The following is a 16,635-nucleotide window of genomic DNA, read 5'->3' on the forward strand; positions in this document are numbered from 1 at the left end:
TGCGGTCAAAGAACGAGTTTCTCTCCTGCTTGCCGCACACAAAGACACTGCTGTATAATAAACTCCAGCTCTTTCTGGACTTACTGAGCTCGTCCAGGTCCAGGTCGTCGTAGAGAAACTCGTTCTCCTCAAAGTCTGGGTCCTGCGACGAGTCCAGGTAATACTCCACATCATCCTTTATAAAGACAGGACAGATACAAAGATGGATTACATGGCTCAGTCAGGCTGTCAATAGAAATATTATGAATGATGACAATGCTCTGAAAAGAAAATTGTGTGCAGTTTTAACAAGGAAAAGGAAGGCAAAGAGGAAATAAGCTGCACCTACAATTTCAAAAACAACAAATATTTGGGATACTTGTTTTATGAAGACATGAGCGCACCTTGATCTTCCTGACGGAGTCCACCTGCACTGAGTCGTTGTCCAGCATCCTCAGTATGGTCTCCAGCATCCGGATGTGGTGACGATGCTTTTCGATGAACTTCTTCAGCTCCTCAATCCGGTCCTGATTCTGCACAGGAGTGGGGGGGGGAGAGAGAGGTATTAATATGATACCAAAACGTCTGCAGTATTTTTGTATTTTATTCTCACAAAAGTGGATTAAAGAGCTGCCAACAGCATAAGAAAGTCACCACGATGGGTCTCATTGTTGAATAGTATTATTTCTTGATTCCAATGGCTTTATATCCAGATAATGAATTATATCAGTTTGATATTTGAAATAAAAATGCTCATGCCAGGGATATCCACCGGAATTATTCCTTGGAAAAGACATTTAAAGAAACATGTTTACAATTGAAAGGTGAACACACAGAAGTGAGGAAACATGTGAAAGGTTCAGCGGTTACATTAGGGCTGCAACAAACGACTAATTTGATAATCGATTAATCTATCGATTAATGAAACGATTAATCGACTATTCGGACTATTACTGTATGCCTTGCACAATTTCTCAAACGCTCTTATTTAGCCATCAACTTTTAGATTTAGTTTGAGGTTGTTTTAGGCATGTGGAAACTAACAATGAAGACAATAAAGATGAACACTTGATTCAAATATATATATATATTATTAAATTAACTAAACACATTTTGAACAAAATTAACATTGCTTTTTATTTAAATTAAATCAATAATATTTCCCATCAAAAGAAACAACAGTGTTTTAACAAATCTTATTAAATAATGTGATGACAGAACTGTAAACAGAATAGCTGAAACTTTAACAAAATAAATAACTCAGTTACCTATAATCATTAACCTATGTTTTTATAACTGAGTTAACTCTGTGTGTTGCTGCTAGCATACATAACACCTGACGTGGAAACGTTACTCGTGGACGGGGCTACAGAGCTGCTAGAAAGACAGTGGAACCCGGTGCATTCTTCCGTCTGGATGTGGAGCACTTTTGCTAAATGTTTAGACAAATTGCTCGTGTTACCGCCCTTACATGATAAACTGTTATTGCACTTTAGGCAACGAGCATTGTCCACATCGAGACGGCTAAAGTTGAGCCACACCTCGGAGCGCTTCTCTCCCCATCTCCGCAGTGTGTTGCTGCATGTAGCAGCTGCGTGTGTGTAAACTGCCCCGCCCCCTCGCACACAGATGGGGAGAGAGAGATCTCGTCCGATCGAAAATACACGATAGACGCATTTGTTTTTCTTTTTGCATGTTAGAAACGAGTTGGCGACACTAAGACTGCGATATAATGTTTTTGTAGCAATAATACATAACTTATCTTTTTTAAATGTCTCCAGTACCGATAAAAAGACCAATAACGTTGGAGCTTAACAGCGCGTAAAACACACGTGATGACGTCACCAACGAATCGACGACTGAATTAGTTGGCAACTAATTTGGTAATCGATTTTAATCGATTAAGTCGATTAGTTGTTACCCCTAGGTTACATGTTCACTTCATGCATCATGAAATTGACAAATAATCACAGAACCACTTCTGATTTCAATAGTTCATTCACACATGTCCGAAAGCTTTTTGACAAGTTTTCTGTATTAAGTTTAGCCTTTTTCTCTACTTAAGCTTTTTATGCAAGTTTTTTTGACAAATCTAAAACACTATCTGGGTGTTTCTGTGGGATGAAACCTAAAGAACAGGAACACGTGGAGCTCTTATGGTCACTGGCTGAACTGATGTGATTATAGTAACACATCGGCTCCAGCACTTTGCGCTGTTGGGCTGCAGCTGGACTGCATTAGTGGAGGCAGCCGAGTGGAACAGATTCATGTCATTCAACATAATATATATGAATGCTGCCCGAGCACATGTCAGGGACATGGGGACGTCTCTGTGCTGAGTGCATACATGCGGGCTCTGAAAGGCTACGTCTAAAGTCCCAATGTCACAGTGGGTCCAACATTAAAGGGATGTTCTGCAGTGGGGTTGTATAACACAGTACTCTACAGTAGGTAGAGGTCAGCACCACCAAGTTGCCGCCAAACGTTTATCTATATTTGTACTTTTATTTAAAATAACACAGCTCTAACTCCCCTTTCTGAAAGGGACCAACAGGTGTTTTCAAAGATCTGGTGAAATTGCTTCATATTCAGACGGAGACATGCGGAGATTTCGACTGCCTTAATCAAAGCTAAAAGTAGTAGTACCGTTCAAATCTTAATGATTCCCTAGTTGTCAGGCTCTCTTCAAAGCAACCAGACTCCATTGAAAGAATTGTGATTGAATCATTGGATAGAGGTTGTTATGGTGTGACTTTTGCCAAACAGAACTAATCCATTAATACACCAAGGTCACACAAGAAGACAAACAAACTGATCGAATGTTGCTCCTGCAAGCCAAAAGAACGGTTTGGTCTCAGTGGAGTCTGGTTGCTTTGAAGAGAGATCAGATATATGAAATGGTAAAGACACATCAGTTAATATATCCTTTTAGGTGGCTTAAAAGATGGCCAGCTTCTGCCCCTGTGCACAGACAGTGCATGCCCTGTGGGCCATCTAAGCTAATTTACAGATGGCCCTGAGTCCAATAGAGATTGCCCTGAAAAATGCGCGCGGACGAAATGACACACGAAGGGTTTGGGGGGGCCTCCCCCTAGAACATTTAGATTTGTGCAGGTCTTAGATGCTGTCTGGTGCATTCTATAGACTGAATTATAAGATAAACCACCACAATATTACAATTTCAATTGTATTCTTCATTTCACTTGTTTGTGTTTGCTCGCTTGTATGCCCTGCATAGCTATAATAAATACTTAAGTTGTTGGTCAAGACACTTTCCATCTGTTGAAGGCAAATGCCTTCCCAGGTGTAAAAAAGTAGAAAACATTAAATTCAGTTATAACTGCCAAAACAAACATTATTTACGCTATTATGGCCCCTGTTAAAAATGTTTGTAATGTTATCTACTGTAAGTTGGTCGAAGGAATGCCTCCTCATCCAGAAGCTGACCGAGTGCATCCGCGAAGCACACACAATGGCGACGTCAGAGTTCCCGTTAGCAAGCAAATCTAAATCTCTTTGGTCAAAATGTCCGGTCAAAATAATTTCCCTTTAGCGCAATACCGCTTCAGTTGCGCCACTTATGTGACAGACAAGAAGAGTATGTGACAGACAAGAATAGTCAATTCTAATGTGTAACACTTAATGTGGAGAAAGAGATGTGCTGTATGGGTTGATTGTGCGTTGATCTGTTGGTAATGACTCGGGGTTCCGGTGGTTATGTAAACAAATGCATAATGCTGCGCTATACTTTGTGGCCTCGCCCAGTTGCATAGCGACACTTATTGTTTAGGTCACGGTGTCTTTTTAATAAGCAGGTAGTCCTATCATTAGCTAAAACTAGCTGGATCTGATCGATATGGACATAAACGCGAGTGAAGTCTAATCTGACGGGAGAGAGAGATCAGCTGCTGCTGACGAGTCGACACGCAGCTCTGCATGATCACATGCAGCGGTGAGCGGAACAAAACACACACTTCAGGTTGGAATATCACACGTAGCTATTATAATTACCTCTCAAACTACCTAAACTAGTTATAGATATGTTTAATTTTACTGTCGGGTCACTCATTACTGGATCCGCGACCTGCATGATACTGGTAGAATAGATTGCCCGATCGGGCAACCAGCAGGTAAGGCTTCATGGCCCGAGCTAAATACTAGATGGCCCCGGGCCATCGGACAGTCCTAATGTCGAGCCCTGACAGAAGAACACTGCTGAACGCAATGTGCTGCAACTCATTTTAGCTTCTCCAAATCTAAGACTAAGGATAGTGACCTCACACAACACCACTTAAAACTATGTGAACTACCCTTTCAAGTAATGCGGACACTCAAATAAGATGGAGGTTGAAAAGGTGTAGATGTGGAGGCCCTGTATATTTCCTTCTGCATGCTTCATCCTCAACGCCGGATCAAAGAAAAAGACTGAGAAAAGCATTCATGAAAAGACAAATGTAACTTTTTCCTTTTCTTTTGCCCTTATTGGTCTCATTTTAGAGCCTGTGTGTAAAACCAGAAACCCATTTCAGTATTTGAAGATATAGCTAACTATACCAGTAACAGAGGCATGAACCCCTCTGGGTCTCATTTATATAACAAAAAGTCCTTTGCCAATTACAGTGAATGTCATTTGATGCCATAAAGAATCATTTCAGTGACGTAACAATCTTTGTGTCACTGCAGGTAGGAGGTACGAGTGCCGCTCTTCAAATGTCCTGTCGTCCATTATAAAGCCAGATAAGTTTTGCTATAAATGAGGCCCCCGGAGAGTGAAAGTGAAAGGACACATTGTGTGACCTCCCCAGCACAGAGGGATAACAGAGGAGAGAGGTCTGACTGACTGTACCTGGGTCAGCTATACACAGAAAAAGAAGACAGATGATAAAGAGATCAGAGGGGGAGGAAGGACCCACCTCTTTGTCTCCTTTCTTTTTCCTGGTCTGGACTGAGAGGGACTCCACCTCGCTCTCGAACTGGTCCACCTGCATGTTCAGCGTGTCTATCGTATTCTGGAGGAGAACAGGAGGAAGAGATAACGAATAGTTGGAAAAGGCGCTTAATTGGTTTATCATTCAAATTGTTCAACCATTCATTAGCAGCTTAAGATACACAAATCATAATTATATACATAAGTATCAATTTAACGAACGATTCTTTCCTTTCTGTCTATTTGTTTTATGGGTTTATCAATTCAATGTTTGGACTTTAGAAAAACATATTTACGCTATAAATGAGTAACTCTCCCTTCACATTACGGTATGTCCTAATACCTCACCATGGTTTTCAAACGAGTTAAGTCTATGTAGGAACCATTACCAGCTGCCATGTATTCATGCAAGAGGCTGCTGGTTAATACGGTTTTCAGTCTTCGTGAAAGTTAAGACAGTGTTTTGTCTATTTTCCACTTGTATTTTACTTTCAGTTCCAGGTTTTGTTAAAAAACCCAGCACTAGTTACGAGTGAAGTCGCCTCTCTTCTTTTAAAGATACAGTGTCCTTTAGTTGCATTAAAGTGGGTACATTGAGGTCCAGTTCTACTATCTCATTGTACCTGTATAATGACAATAAAAGATTCTATTCTATCCTCACCGTTAGCCACGTGCCGACCTCCTCCTTCTCCTTCTGGGCGGGGTCCACCTTCTGGGCCAGACCCAGCCCTTCTTTAGAGTACGCCTTCGTCTTGGTTTCTCTCTCCACTATTTTGAACCGCTCCATTTGCTGCAGGCAGACACAAATGGAGACAAAAAGACAAACAAATCATGATTGAAAACAGTCATTAAAATCTAGGAGCAGAAAAGGTCACAGCAGATCTTTTGATACAAGAATAAGGAATATGAAGAGAAATCTACTTTATATTGAGCTTTACAGACAAAAATATAGGAAATATCAGATTTTTATAAAAGTATCTGTCGTTTTAATAATCTTAGCTAAGATAGAGCTTTTCATTTGGAGAAATCAGCAATAATTAATGGAAGTGGCACAATAGGAGCAAATCGAATAGCTAGTAAAGCCAGTGATTAAAATCAATAAAAACTGATGGACTGAGGACTTAAAGTGTAACTTCTGCATCCTTAAACCTGGACCCTGACTTCCTGAGTTATTGTGGCTGAGTTTTTCGATGCTGAAAGGCTCAGGTTGTTCTTGTCTGACAACTTAACGAAAGCACCCTAAAGACAAACACAAAGTTGTGCTTTATGTTTGTTATGGTGCCTAACCCGTTTTTGCTCGAGGAGAAGAAGTCTTATTCTGAAATGTTACCGGAAGACAACAGAACATGAGTGAGAGTTGGAGAAGTGTCTCTGTAGGGTCCCTTTCATAATGTTGTCAAACACTTTTGCGTCAGTGGGAAAAACAAGAACTTTTAGTGGACCGATATTAACGATGGGGAATTGCCCGATAGTATTACATTGCAGCGCTCTCACTGAAATTGGACCAATTGCAAAAAATGTAAACACTAAAACTTGGGGAAATAAGGAAGTAAACCCCCCCTAGTTTTTCATTAAGAAGACCCTTAGGACAACTCTAAATGTAATAGTTATTCTGTACATCTGTATCTATGTGTAGTAAAGTCTGATGTTCCTTTTTCCGTGTCATGACAAAATGTTTGGAGCAAACCCCGGCTGCTTCCTGCAGGGCGTGTCATTTCAGATCGACCGACTAAACCACAGGAAGTCCTGAAGAGCGGCTTTGGGATGAAAACCAACTCATGGAGTTCAGAGGGAGCTGGCGAGGGGCTGCGTCTCTCATTGTGAGGGCAGGTGGCTCACATTCAGGCCACTCAATAACCCTCATCAGGGCTCGTGGGGGGGAGCTACGCTAAAGAACAGGTGTTCAGTATCGGACCTGCTGCCATGTTACCCAGCTCTCTGTGAAGAACGCTGTGATGAGCCTCTCCTGTGTGTAGGTCTTCCTTTAAAGGCTTTCTGAGAAATTATTTTGGCAACATCTTCAGTCCTTGATGATAAAAACTCAAAAGAAAAGTAAAGAAAAGCACTGGAGCAAAGCCAGGGATGATTTATTGATTCATTGTATTATACATGATATACTGCAGATTTACCGTCCAATCCCTTTGGCTTTTTCTCATTTTAAGACCCACAATATGTAGAATTCATGAATTTGCTTTAGTGCGAGTTGTAGGGGAAGCTTTTATCTAATAGATGTATGTGAACATAAAAAATATGACTATAATAGGAACTACTTTATAGGACTACTATAGGATATAGGGTTAATGGAAGCCTATTGGGAAATGTATTGTAGAAGTGATTTAAAACATTCCAATGGATGCATTTGATATTTTAGCTGTGAAAATGACTTGACAGATTTAACAGAAGTTGAATGCAGTTTCTCAATGGAGAAAACAACTACTGACTCTTTCTTTCTGAAGACAATAGAGTGGTGGTTGGATGACGTATTTACCCGGAAGTAAACTGCGCATGAGTTCCCTCGACAAAACAGCACTGGGATTTCTCCATAGGATTTTGGAAAATAGCTGGAAATAAGGTCTGTGGAAAACGAACCTGTTTGATAAATGCACGTTTTGTTCAGCCTGATGATGTTCCCATGTCTACCCTACTTATCATTTTCGAATCATAAATCTAATCGCCAGAAGCAAAATGCTAACGTTCTGCTATAAACGAACTACAGCCGAGTACAGCAGGGTCGCACGACTTCAACATCACTTAAGATCCATATTCAAAAATACAGATTCAAAATTGTACAAGTTGAAGCGTTTGTTTTAACAGTTTGCAGGAGGCAGGTACTTGCTTTCAAGCAGAACAGAGCGGGTTAAACAAACTTAGCGGGAGTGTTTACGTGTTCGGTGTAATGACGTACAACGTCCTCGACGACTTCTGTAGTCCTATTCAGCCACTTGTTAACAAACATCGTTTTTCAGACACGTCAACTCTTCACAAATCACCAGTGGGGTCACTGCTGATGGATTTAATGTCGTAGAACAAAACGTGATCCGTCTCTTAAATGTGTGTCAACCACAGACCTTATTTCCAGCTATTTTCCAAAATCCTATGGAGAAATCCCATTGACTCTGAGACGAGAGAACAACACGTAGTGGTAAAATGCTAACTCACTTCCGGGTTTTAGGACTCGTAACTGCACCACTCTATTCTTCACAAAAAACTGAAAACAAAAAGTGTCATTGAGAAATATAATATAGCATGATATTATTGTTTGCTAAAAAGACCAAAGCTAAGACTTCCTCTCCCATGCGCTGCTCATTCTTTAAAGTCCAGTTATACCTGTATGTTGAATTCTCATTCTAGACGGTTTTCTAGAAAAATAAGGAGGACGCTGAACTTATATTTATATATATATATATATATATATATAAGTATATATCTTATAAGTATATAAGATATGTCAATTATGGCGAGAACATGGCGTCCGTATACAAGGTGGCGCCGCGGACATAAACTACAACGCGACGTCTGAGCTCCATAAAAACAAAGCTGTCTATGTCGTCTGACGGTAATTTTAATGTTTTTTGCAAACAGAAATATTGTTTTCTGGCATAATTTTAAAATGTCACGGCAAAAATCTGCACTTTGGTATGAGGGCTCATGCCGAAAGTAAGAAGGTGAAGCGCCCGTTACCTTGGTTTAGAAAAAACCCTGTATCTTAATATGAATGCAGATACATGTAACTACAAAAAAAGGCAAATTGTCATTAGATGATAGCCAATGAGTTCATAGATTGCATTTTGGCAAATGTGTCTGGCTTCTTTTCCAGGTGGAAAAAAGCATTCAGACAGAGCCCACTCAAACTAAAAGGACCTCAAATGGAAACCAAACCTTTCTGATTCCAAAATGTACCAACATTCTGCATTGATATACCAAAGTAAACAGATATGGAGATCAGGTCAACATACTGCACAGGTAAAACATCGCAGTGAAACTGGAATAACTTTGCTGTTTCCAAGGTCCAGACTGAGCTTTAAAACTTCAAAAATAACATTTTTGGTTGATGAATTTTACAATAAAATAAACATTTCAGGGACCTGTATAACACACCATATTATATTGGCTAATATATTTTGGTAAATTGGTAAACAAAAGGCTGATCAATGAAAGAGTTCTTGTAATTGTCCTAGATAGGATATCAGTCATTCCTAATCGTTTATATGACCTGGAGAATGTCAAACACAGTTTTCTTTTAGTTCAGAGTCTCCATGTCTCCTGCAGGGAGTGTGATAATGAACATATTGTGTCCTACTCACCGTTTCTATGAGTTTGCGGTTCTCTACTAGCTGTCTTTTGTCTTTGATCTCGTTGGAAGCCACCCACGTCTTGATCTGGTCTCGAAGACGCTAGGGGAGCAGAAGAAGAAGGAGAAGAGGGAGAGGAACACAGCAGGGGGGGAGACGGAGAGAGAGACAGGTACACGAGTGAATACATGCAGAGACTCGTCCCCAGCAGTCACGGACGGTGAACTTGGTGTCTACACGCTGCAAACATGCTTGGCTTGGAGTTTGGTCCTCATGGTAACCCTCTGGCTGACCATGATGATATTTAATCCTTGACTCTAGCAGCACGCACACACACCTCTATGTGGGGGCAGGTCAAAAATCGATATCAGCAAACAAATTAGTTTTTTTTTCCAATTCCATGGTGAACGCTGGACACACACCAGACCTCAACCTGCTCATTCTGGCTGAAATAAACCTCAAACACCTGGTGTTATCTTTATCTGAATATCCAATGAAAATGGTGGAAAATATAAAGTGAGTATTGGATAAAAAGGAAATTAAATCATCTATTTTGGTAATTGGTTTAATGGTATTCTTAACCCACAAAATGGTCACGTTGTTTTATCTCAATTTCTGTATGGCATGTTTTCTTAAAGGGTGAATGAAGAATCATAAATAGAGAAAGGTCTTGATGATTTCAATAAATGGATACCGCATCAAAATGACAACTCAAAAGAAGTCTCAGTAATCCAGTGGTAAAAGGCGGGCTTCTCACCTGGATGAGTCCAAAATACACGTGAGACGTGGAATATTCTGCATGAGTTGCTAGGAAATGTTTCGATATTGTTTTGCTTTTGTTAAACGTAGCTCAATTTACTTAAATTCACAAAGACCTTTCTCTTTTTTTCATTCTTCATTCACCGTGGAGCCATGCAGAAGAAAAGGAAATGAAACGGGTCATTTTGTGGGAGAAGAAGTGTTTTTCTCTCTGCCTTTACCTGTAGCTTTTTAATCTCTTTCTTGAGGTCTGCTTCATATTTCTCCTTCTGATTTGCGTTTGCTGCATTGTGAAGCTGAGGAGGAAAACAAACCGGAGGGTCAGACAAGTACTCGTGCATAAACAAAACAATTATTGTCCTTGTTTATTCATATATTCTGTAAATATTAATAATGACACAACTCTAATCAGTCTGCCAATCAAGTACTTTTCAATTCTGTTGTTTACTTTAGCTTTGTGCTATCAATTAATGTCATCATAACTCTATTGATCTGTGCAGGGAAATTAACTTGGTTGCAACAGTGACTATTAATTAAAGAAAAAAGATAAACATCACACCAATTGTATAATAAAATAAGCTATTAAATCAATACAAGTCATACAAATACAACATTGGGGGTAAGACAAGCCGCTATGACTCAATTAGCTTTGTAGTGATTAGCGAAAAACTGCAAAATACAAACACAGCTGCACAATAAATACAGGATATAATGAAGGAAAAAGGGCAACTGGGATATAAAACACCAACACATTGTGCCTGTTCATTAGCAGAGCAGATTTACAGTGTGTGCCTCTGTGCTGCTGCTTTAATAACAGCTCAGATTATAGTCAGTATCAGGAGAAATGTGCACCCTGGTGTGGTGGTGGTAGGATTATTTTAACTACTATGACTGTAGCAGCCTTGGTCTTGGCCAACAACAATGGTGAGAGAAATTAAACTCAGAAGTAGATGAGGAAATAGAGTCAATTAATGCAGCAAAAACAAACAATTTCAAAAACACTGACATTTTTTTATTTTCAAAAAAAACATTTACTTTGGATAGATGTCCTTCACTTCTCCAAATCTTGCCCTTAATAAATGAAATAAATGTACAATCCACAGATGAAATGACAAGGGTTGTATTCCCTGAGCTTAACAAACATACAGACAATAAGGGTTCAAAAATGTTGTTGATTGGCACACATTTAATCAATAACAGTTTTGTTAATCAATCATTATGCCAATATTCTCTGGCTCCAGCTTCTCCAATGTGGAATCATGCTGGTTAACCAAGTCTTTAAAACATTTCCCACGATTATCTTATATTTTAAAGACTTCCGGTTCCAGATATTTTTCAGACATTTTTGACGAGCAATGGGAAATAATTCTGCTCAATTTTCATTATTCAAAAATTCAAAAAAATATTTTCTCTTACAATCTTAACAATCAATAGAAAATATATGAATCAATTTTTAAGTCTGAAGAATGATGCTTCCTTACCTTTTGCCAAATGTCTTCAAACTGTTCGACTCCTTCCGCTACTTTTTTCAGACATCGATCTATTTCACCTGCAGGAGAAGAGAAGAGAAGAGCAGAATAACAGAAGGGAATAGAGAGTGAATATAGAAACTTCAAACACACGGCTAGTCTCAAGAAGAAGCAGATTTGATGATGTACAAATGATCATAATTAGCCCATGCATTTTTATGTTATGGCAAAAACATACAGTGACGTTTGTACACTCAAATCTAATCCTAGAGTCCAAGGATGTTCGCCAAATTAGAAGAAATTTGTGCTAGTCGCTTCTGAGAAATCACGGTCAGAATAATTGGCCAGACCTAAGGTCACAGCGACCTTGACCTCTTACCTATGCCCATGAAAACCCATTTGGTTTATCCTTGAATCCAAATGGACGTTGTGCCAAATTAGAAGAAATCTCAATATAACCTTTCTGGGAAATCAAGTTCAAGAGAATGTTACATCTAGTTGGGATGGACAACCCAAAACAACCCCTTATTGGCAAGGAGGTATACAAACTAAATTACATTTAGTAAGTAATTACATTTTTATGGTAAAGTAATCTAGGGAAATGTTTCCGAACCAGGCAACCCCTGTTTTATATAACCCATACACAAACAACAAACTCTCCACATTAGCAGAGCATTTACAAATTGTGTTTGACATCCTCATGAAACATGCATATCTTAAAAGGAACATCATGCTTGTAAGCGAGAGGGAACACACAAACACATCTCCTGTGCACACTCGGCAGAACCCGCTTTATTAGCAGGCTCAAACTAAGGCAGTCTAATACAGCAGACCTGCCATAAATCCTTCATGACGGTTTTAATGTGGAGTTTGTTTCAGAGAGGGGGGGATTCAACTGTAGCATCATCATGGAGGATGCGGTTTGCATTACATCGAGATGTTTGTCATTTTAGTTTCAATTATTTAAATGCCAAGTTAGTCCCGAAATGTTGAATTTGCCCCCAATGAAGTAGGATGTCCAGAAAACTCAAATGTAGAGAGAAGCTCGGTACCAGAATCCAAACCATGCTATAACCCAAAAACAGAACAATTATTTACATTTACTTCAACATCCACGCCTTAATAACCATGTGCATACTGTTTGCTCTTAGGCAGTCAAACAGGTCATTGTTACGTCTCTAGTATCGATTATATATTGTTGCGAAAATATCTCCTTAAAACATGAGATTCATACAAGAATACATTTGAACAAACCTTGATTACGTACATCACAATACCTTCACCCAATACATTTTCTGTACATCTTGAGCACTTAATTAATGCTAATACGACCTCCCTCTGCTAACAACTGATGGTGAGTCATTCTACAGGTTTTGACTAACAGAAATATTGTTTTCTGGCTTCACAGTAAGAGGGTGCATTATGTGATGGTGATCACGTTTTGTGATGGAAATCGGACCGATTAAAATTAGGAATTTCTGTCACCATAAATCTGTGTATAATAATAAGGATAGCAAACCGACGTGTGTTCCCATCAGCAAAAAACACGTGGGTTTGCTATCCTGGCTCCAAAATGGTGGAATGAGCTCCCCATTGAAATCAGGACAGCAGAAAGCTTACACATCTTCCGGCGCAGACTGAAAACTCATCTCTTTAGACTCCACTTCGAGCGATAGAATTACTAACAAAGCACTTATATACTAATAAAGGACTGGCTTATCTAAAGCCAGTTGAGTAGCACTTGAAATGTTTTAGCTCTATGAAACCTGATGTACTTATATGATTCTGTTTTCTTCAAGTTTGTATCTTCTTGGTCGAACGCACTTATTGTAAGTCGCTTTGGATAAAAGCGTCAGCTAAATGCAATGTAATGTATAATTGTTGTTAAAACCAAGTTTGATAATAAGTTCCTTTTTCAAGACACTGACAAACGTACCAACTCATAACACCATAGATGTAGCCTGTCAATACTGCTGCTATTGTATTTGTGTTGTTCTGATTGTTATTTGATCAATTGGCATGACTTGAATGCAGCTGCTGGACAAGTGAAGAACAGACTTAGTTGAGCAAACAAACTCTAGTTTGCCCTTAAACAGCCTTGATGTTAAGACTCTGCTGAGGGTGAGTTATTTTTAGATAAAGGTCTACCTCCTCTGTAATAATACATTACATTTTGAGAGAGCCTAGTTGGTGCTTGATCATCTTTCTCCATGATTTAATAGAGGTACATGTTGTGTTTTTATCATGACAGTTGGAGCATCACAGGATCTCACGTGAAGGGATGACTGATGCTGGCAGTGGAGGGATAAGGCCTGTCAAAAAAGTAGCTTTTCAGCCTGGAGCGACAAACGTCTGTTAAAAATAATATCAAAGTTAAGAAAAAGTGTCTGACAGCAGAGCCTGAAGGTCTTTACACAAAGCTGTGGGTCAGGTTATGTAGCTTGTTGTGAGAAAGTCAAGCTAAGGGTGCGTTATCATCCGAGTCCTGTGAACTGTTGCACGTGAGTCAGCTCCACTGCTACGCTAACACGTTTGAGTCCCCTTCCAGGATAACGAGGTGCATTTAATGGGTAAGTGAATACAACCCAATTCATCTGCCGAAAATAACCCTAAAATGTTTAACTGGAAATCCATGCATTCCTTTTTTTAGGTTGTTTGGTACAGATCCTAATAAAAAAACGAGAGTATTTTTTTTATTTTAAAGATCACACTATGTTTTTTGAATATGTTTTCAATGACATGTGTAAGTGAATGATTGTCCAAAAATGACCATTCCGTCTTAAACTGCAAATCATATCCCAATTGCTAATGAATTACGAAGCCCTTATTCCATTTTTTCTTCATTCGCTCTTATTTGAAAAGGATAAAGGGTAGCAAGGAGCTCTTCTAAAGCCATCATGTTTAAGCTTCAGCAGATGTATTTCTGACTCTCTGGAGCCAACGACCTGGCAGGATAACACGACTCAGTAAACAAGTAAGTGTTGGCGCTTTTGACTTTTGTTTATAAGCCATGCAACCTAGCAGTGTGAAAATAAAAGTAGACTTTTCCTTCTGAGGTCACATCACACAACATGCAATACGAAGCCGCAGTAGGTGGGATCAAATGAGCGGATTACACTCTTTTGTTTTTGTAACCTTCTTCTATTACAAGACTTAGTTGAGTACTTGATTCTGATTGGGTCATTTGGACATTCAGTGGTCTGCTCTTTTCGATAGCAGACCGTTGCTAAGGACGCTTTGATCACGGGACCATGTGCAGGCATATGAACCGGCAGAAATAAGTCTGTTTAGGATTGTAGAGAGTACACAAATGTCACTTTGTGATGCTGAACTGTCCCCAAGAGAAGTAGAGAGGTTAAATACACAGAGCTGGAGGGGAGAGAAATCTGCAGAAGAAAAAAGACAGGAAGTGAGCACTAAATGGAACAAGGTAAGGGCTCTTATGCTGCGTTCACACTGGACGCGATGCGATGTTTGGGGGCGACGCGATTACATGTAAAGTCAATGCAGAGACGCGGACAGACACGAATTCGCTCCGACGGCGAGCATGAAGCGGTGGACGCGGCGTGAATCACGCGATTGAAAGGTGCCGCGTCAAAGGCGAGAGTTCAATTTTTTCAACTCGAGCGTCAAATTCACGTGACGCCTTCTCGCGGAAGCTGATCAGCGTTGGGATTCCCTCTGACGTCCCTCTTTCTTGCTGCTGTTGATCAGTTGTAAAGATGGAAGAGATCATCGTTGTGGCTGTCAACGGTATGTTTGTTTTGAATGACGCGATAAAACAAACTGCAAGCCGCGGTGAAACTTGAGCGATTGGAATGCGAAGCGAATATTCGCATCGCGTCCGGTGTGAACACAGCATTACATTGTTAAGCGACTGGTAATGGTAATGGAAGATAAATGTGAACAGTCTTGGACAGTTAGTGGGCAGAAAACCTGGATCAGTACTGCTGCGGTTTAGATGCTCCTGTTGCTCAGTTCTTACCGTTGCTACGAAGTACAACCAACAGTGTTGCGTTTGCAGGGTTTTTTAAACAATAAAATCATTTCAAATGTATATATAGTGGGTCAAGTGGTTGATTTGTTTAGCAGGTAGCCGTGTAATAAGTGGTTGGGATACCGGTCCCCCTATCAGCGTTTTTTTCAAATCATCCAGGCTGTACATTACCCCTTACATAAGATGCCATAAGGGGACTCTCCGATCACAGACGCTGTTATTATTTTGTAGTTCAATTCTTTTTCCATCACTGTGACGGTAAACGGTTTCCTTTGTGGTAAACCAGCCTGAGACGTAATCAGAACACAACAATTCCTAGTTGTCATCAGTTGAGTCGTTTGATGGGATGGAACCCTTACCTTGTAGTTTCCTTTTATCGGCCATGACTGATGACTAGGATGATGTCTTCATGCCTTCTTTTACTGCAGAAAACAGAGGAAAAATGGTTAATGTATGTATTTATTGTTTTCATTAAACCTTTGATCATTAACATCAAGAATATGAAATGATATGCACCAAGGAAACCTTTACAATGACAGACAGAGATTAGGTAGAGATGAGAAGTGGGAGACACAAAGGGATATCTTTTAGAGTTAGCTGCACTGAAGTGTCTTTGGGCAACGCACTGAATCCCTGATGATGGAGGCGCCGCTCTGACACCAACATTGACCTTTATACTCCAAAACAACCCAAGAGGAATTACCTGTAACTGAATGAACCATCCTACCTGGGACACTTTCATAGTCGTTTGGATACATTGTGACGTTCTGCTTTTTACTTAAATGTTTTTAGACAACACCAGAAAACAGTTGGAACTTGTTGCATTGAATGCATCAATTGGCTGCAAAGTTGTTATGAACAAATACATTTTCACAGCAGATTTGAAGGGATGGACATGGGCCGGACCAATAAATACAATTGAATGTAGGAAATGTATGACAGAGTACATTACATAGAAATACTTTCTTCATTATATAGTTGGGAGTCAGCAGGTTTTCAGACTGTACTTGATAAAGGCACAAGTGAAGCTTAAAGTCTCTCTTCACATGGAATCACTGTCTTCATTTAGCTTTAATTCAACCATTTAAGTCTTAATAGTTTCAGTTCATTGTGCAACAGAATAATAAGTAGCTACTCCTACATGCAGGCAGACATGTGGCCTGGGTACTCTTAAGGGTTCTTGAAGGGGTTATGCTGTAGTTTAATATCATT

At 39.7% G+C, this 16,635-nt stretch overlaps 1 protein-coding gene across 8 annotated transcripts in view; it reads right to left on the reverse strand.

Annotated features, from left to right (window-relative positions):
- The window catches only part of LOC307023159 (CCR4-NOT transcription complex subunit 3-like), a 36,793-nt gene that overhangs the window by 18,622 nt on the left and 1,536 nt on the right, over positions 1–16,635 (reverse strand). For 5 of the 8 annotated variants that reach the window (XM_079656240.1, XM_079656238.1, XM_079656237.1 and 2 more), the window contains exons 2-10: positions 15,783–15,845; positions 11,439–11,506; positions 10,993–11,028; positions 10,179–10,253; positions 9,211–9,300; positions 5,568–5,696; positions 4,893–4,988; positions 384–512; positions 85–175 (exon numbers count right to left, since the gene is read on the reverse strand). In XM_079656240.1, the coding sequence (XP_079512366.1) occupies positions 85–175; positions 384–512; positions 4,893–4,988; positions 5,568–5,696; positions 9,211–9,300; positions 10,179–10,253; positions 10,993–11,028; positions 11,439–11,506; positions 15,783–15,807 (739 nt within the window). In that variant the 5' untranslated portion in view covers positions 15,808–15,845. The remainder of the gene's footprint in view (positions 1–84; positions 176–383; positions 513–4,892; positions 4,989–5,567; positions 5,697–9,210; positions 9,301–10,178; positions 10,254–10,992; positions 11,029–11,438; positions 11,507–15,782; positions 15,846–16,635) is intronic. The other 3 variants (XM_079656242.1, XM_079656241.1, XM_079656239.1) reach the window with 1 other exon arrangement.

The sequence above is a fragment of the Notothenia rossii genome (genome assembly GCF_949606895.1).
Source record: "Notothenia rossii genome assembly, chromosome: 10".
Classification (NCBI taxonomy): Eukaryota; Metazoa; Chordata; class Actinopteri; order Perciformes; family Nototheniidae; genus Notothenia; species Notothenia rossii.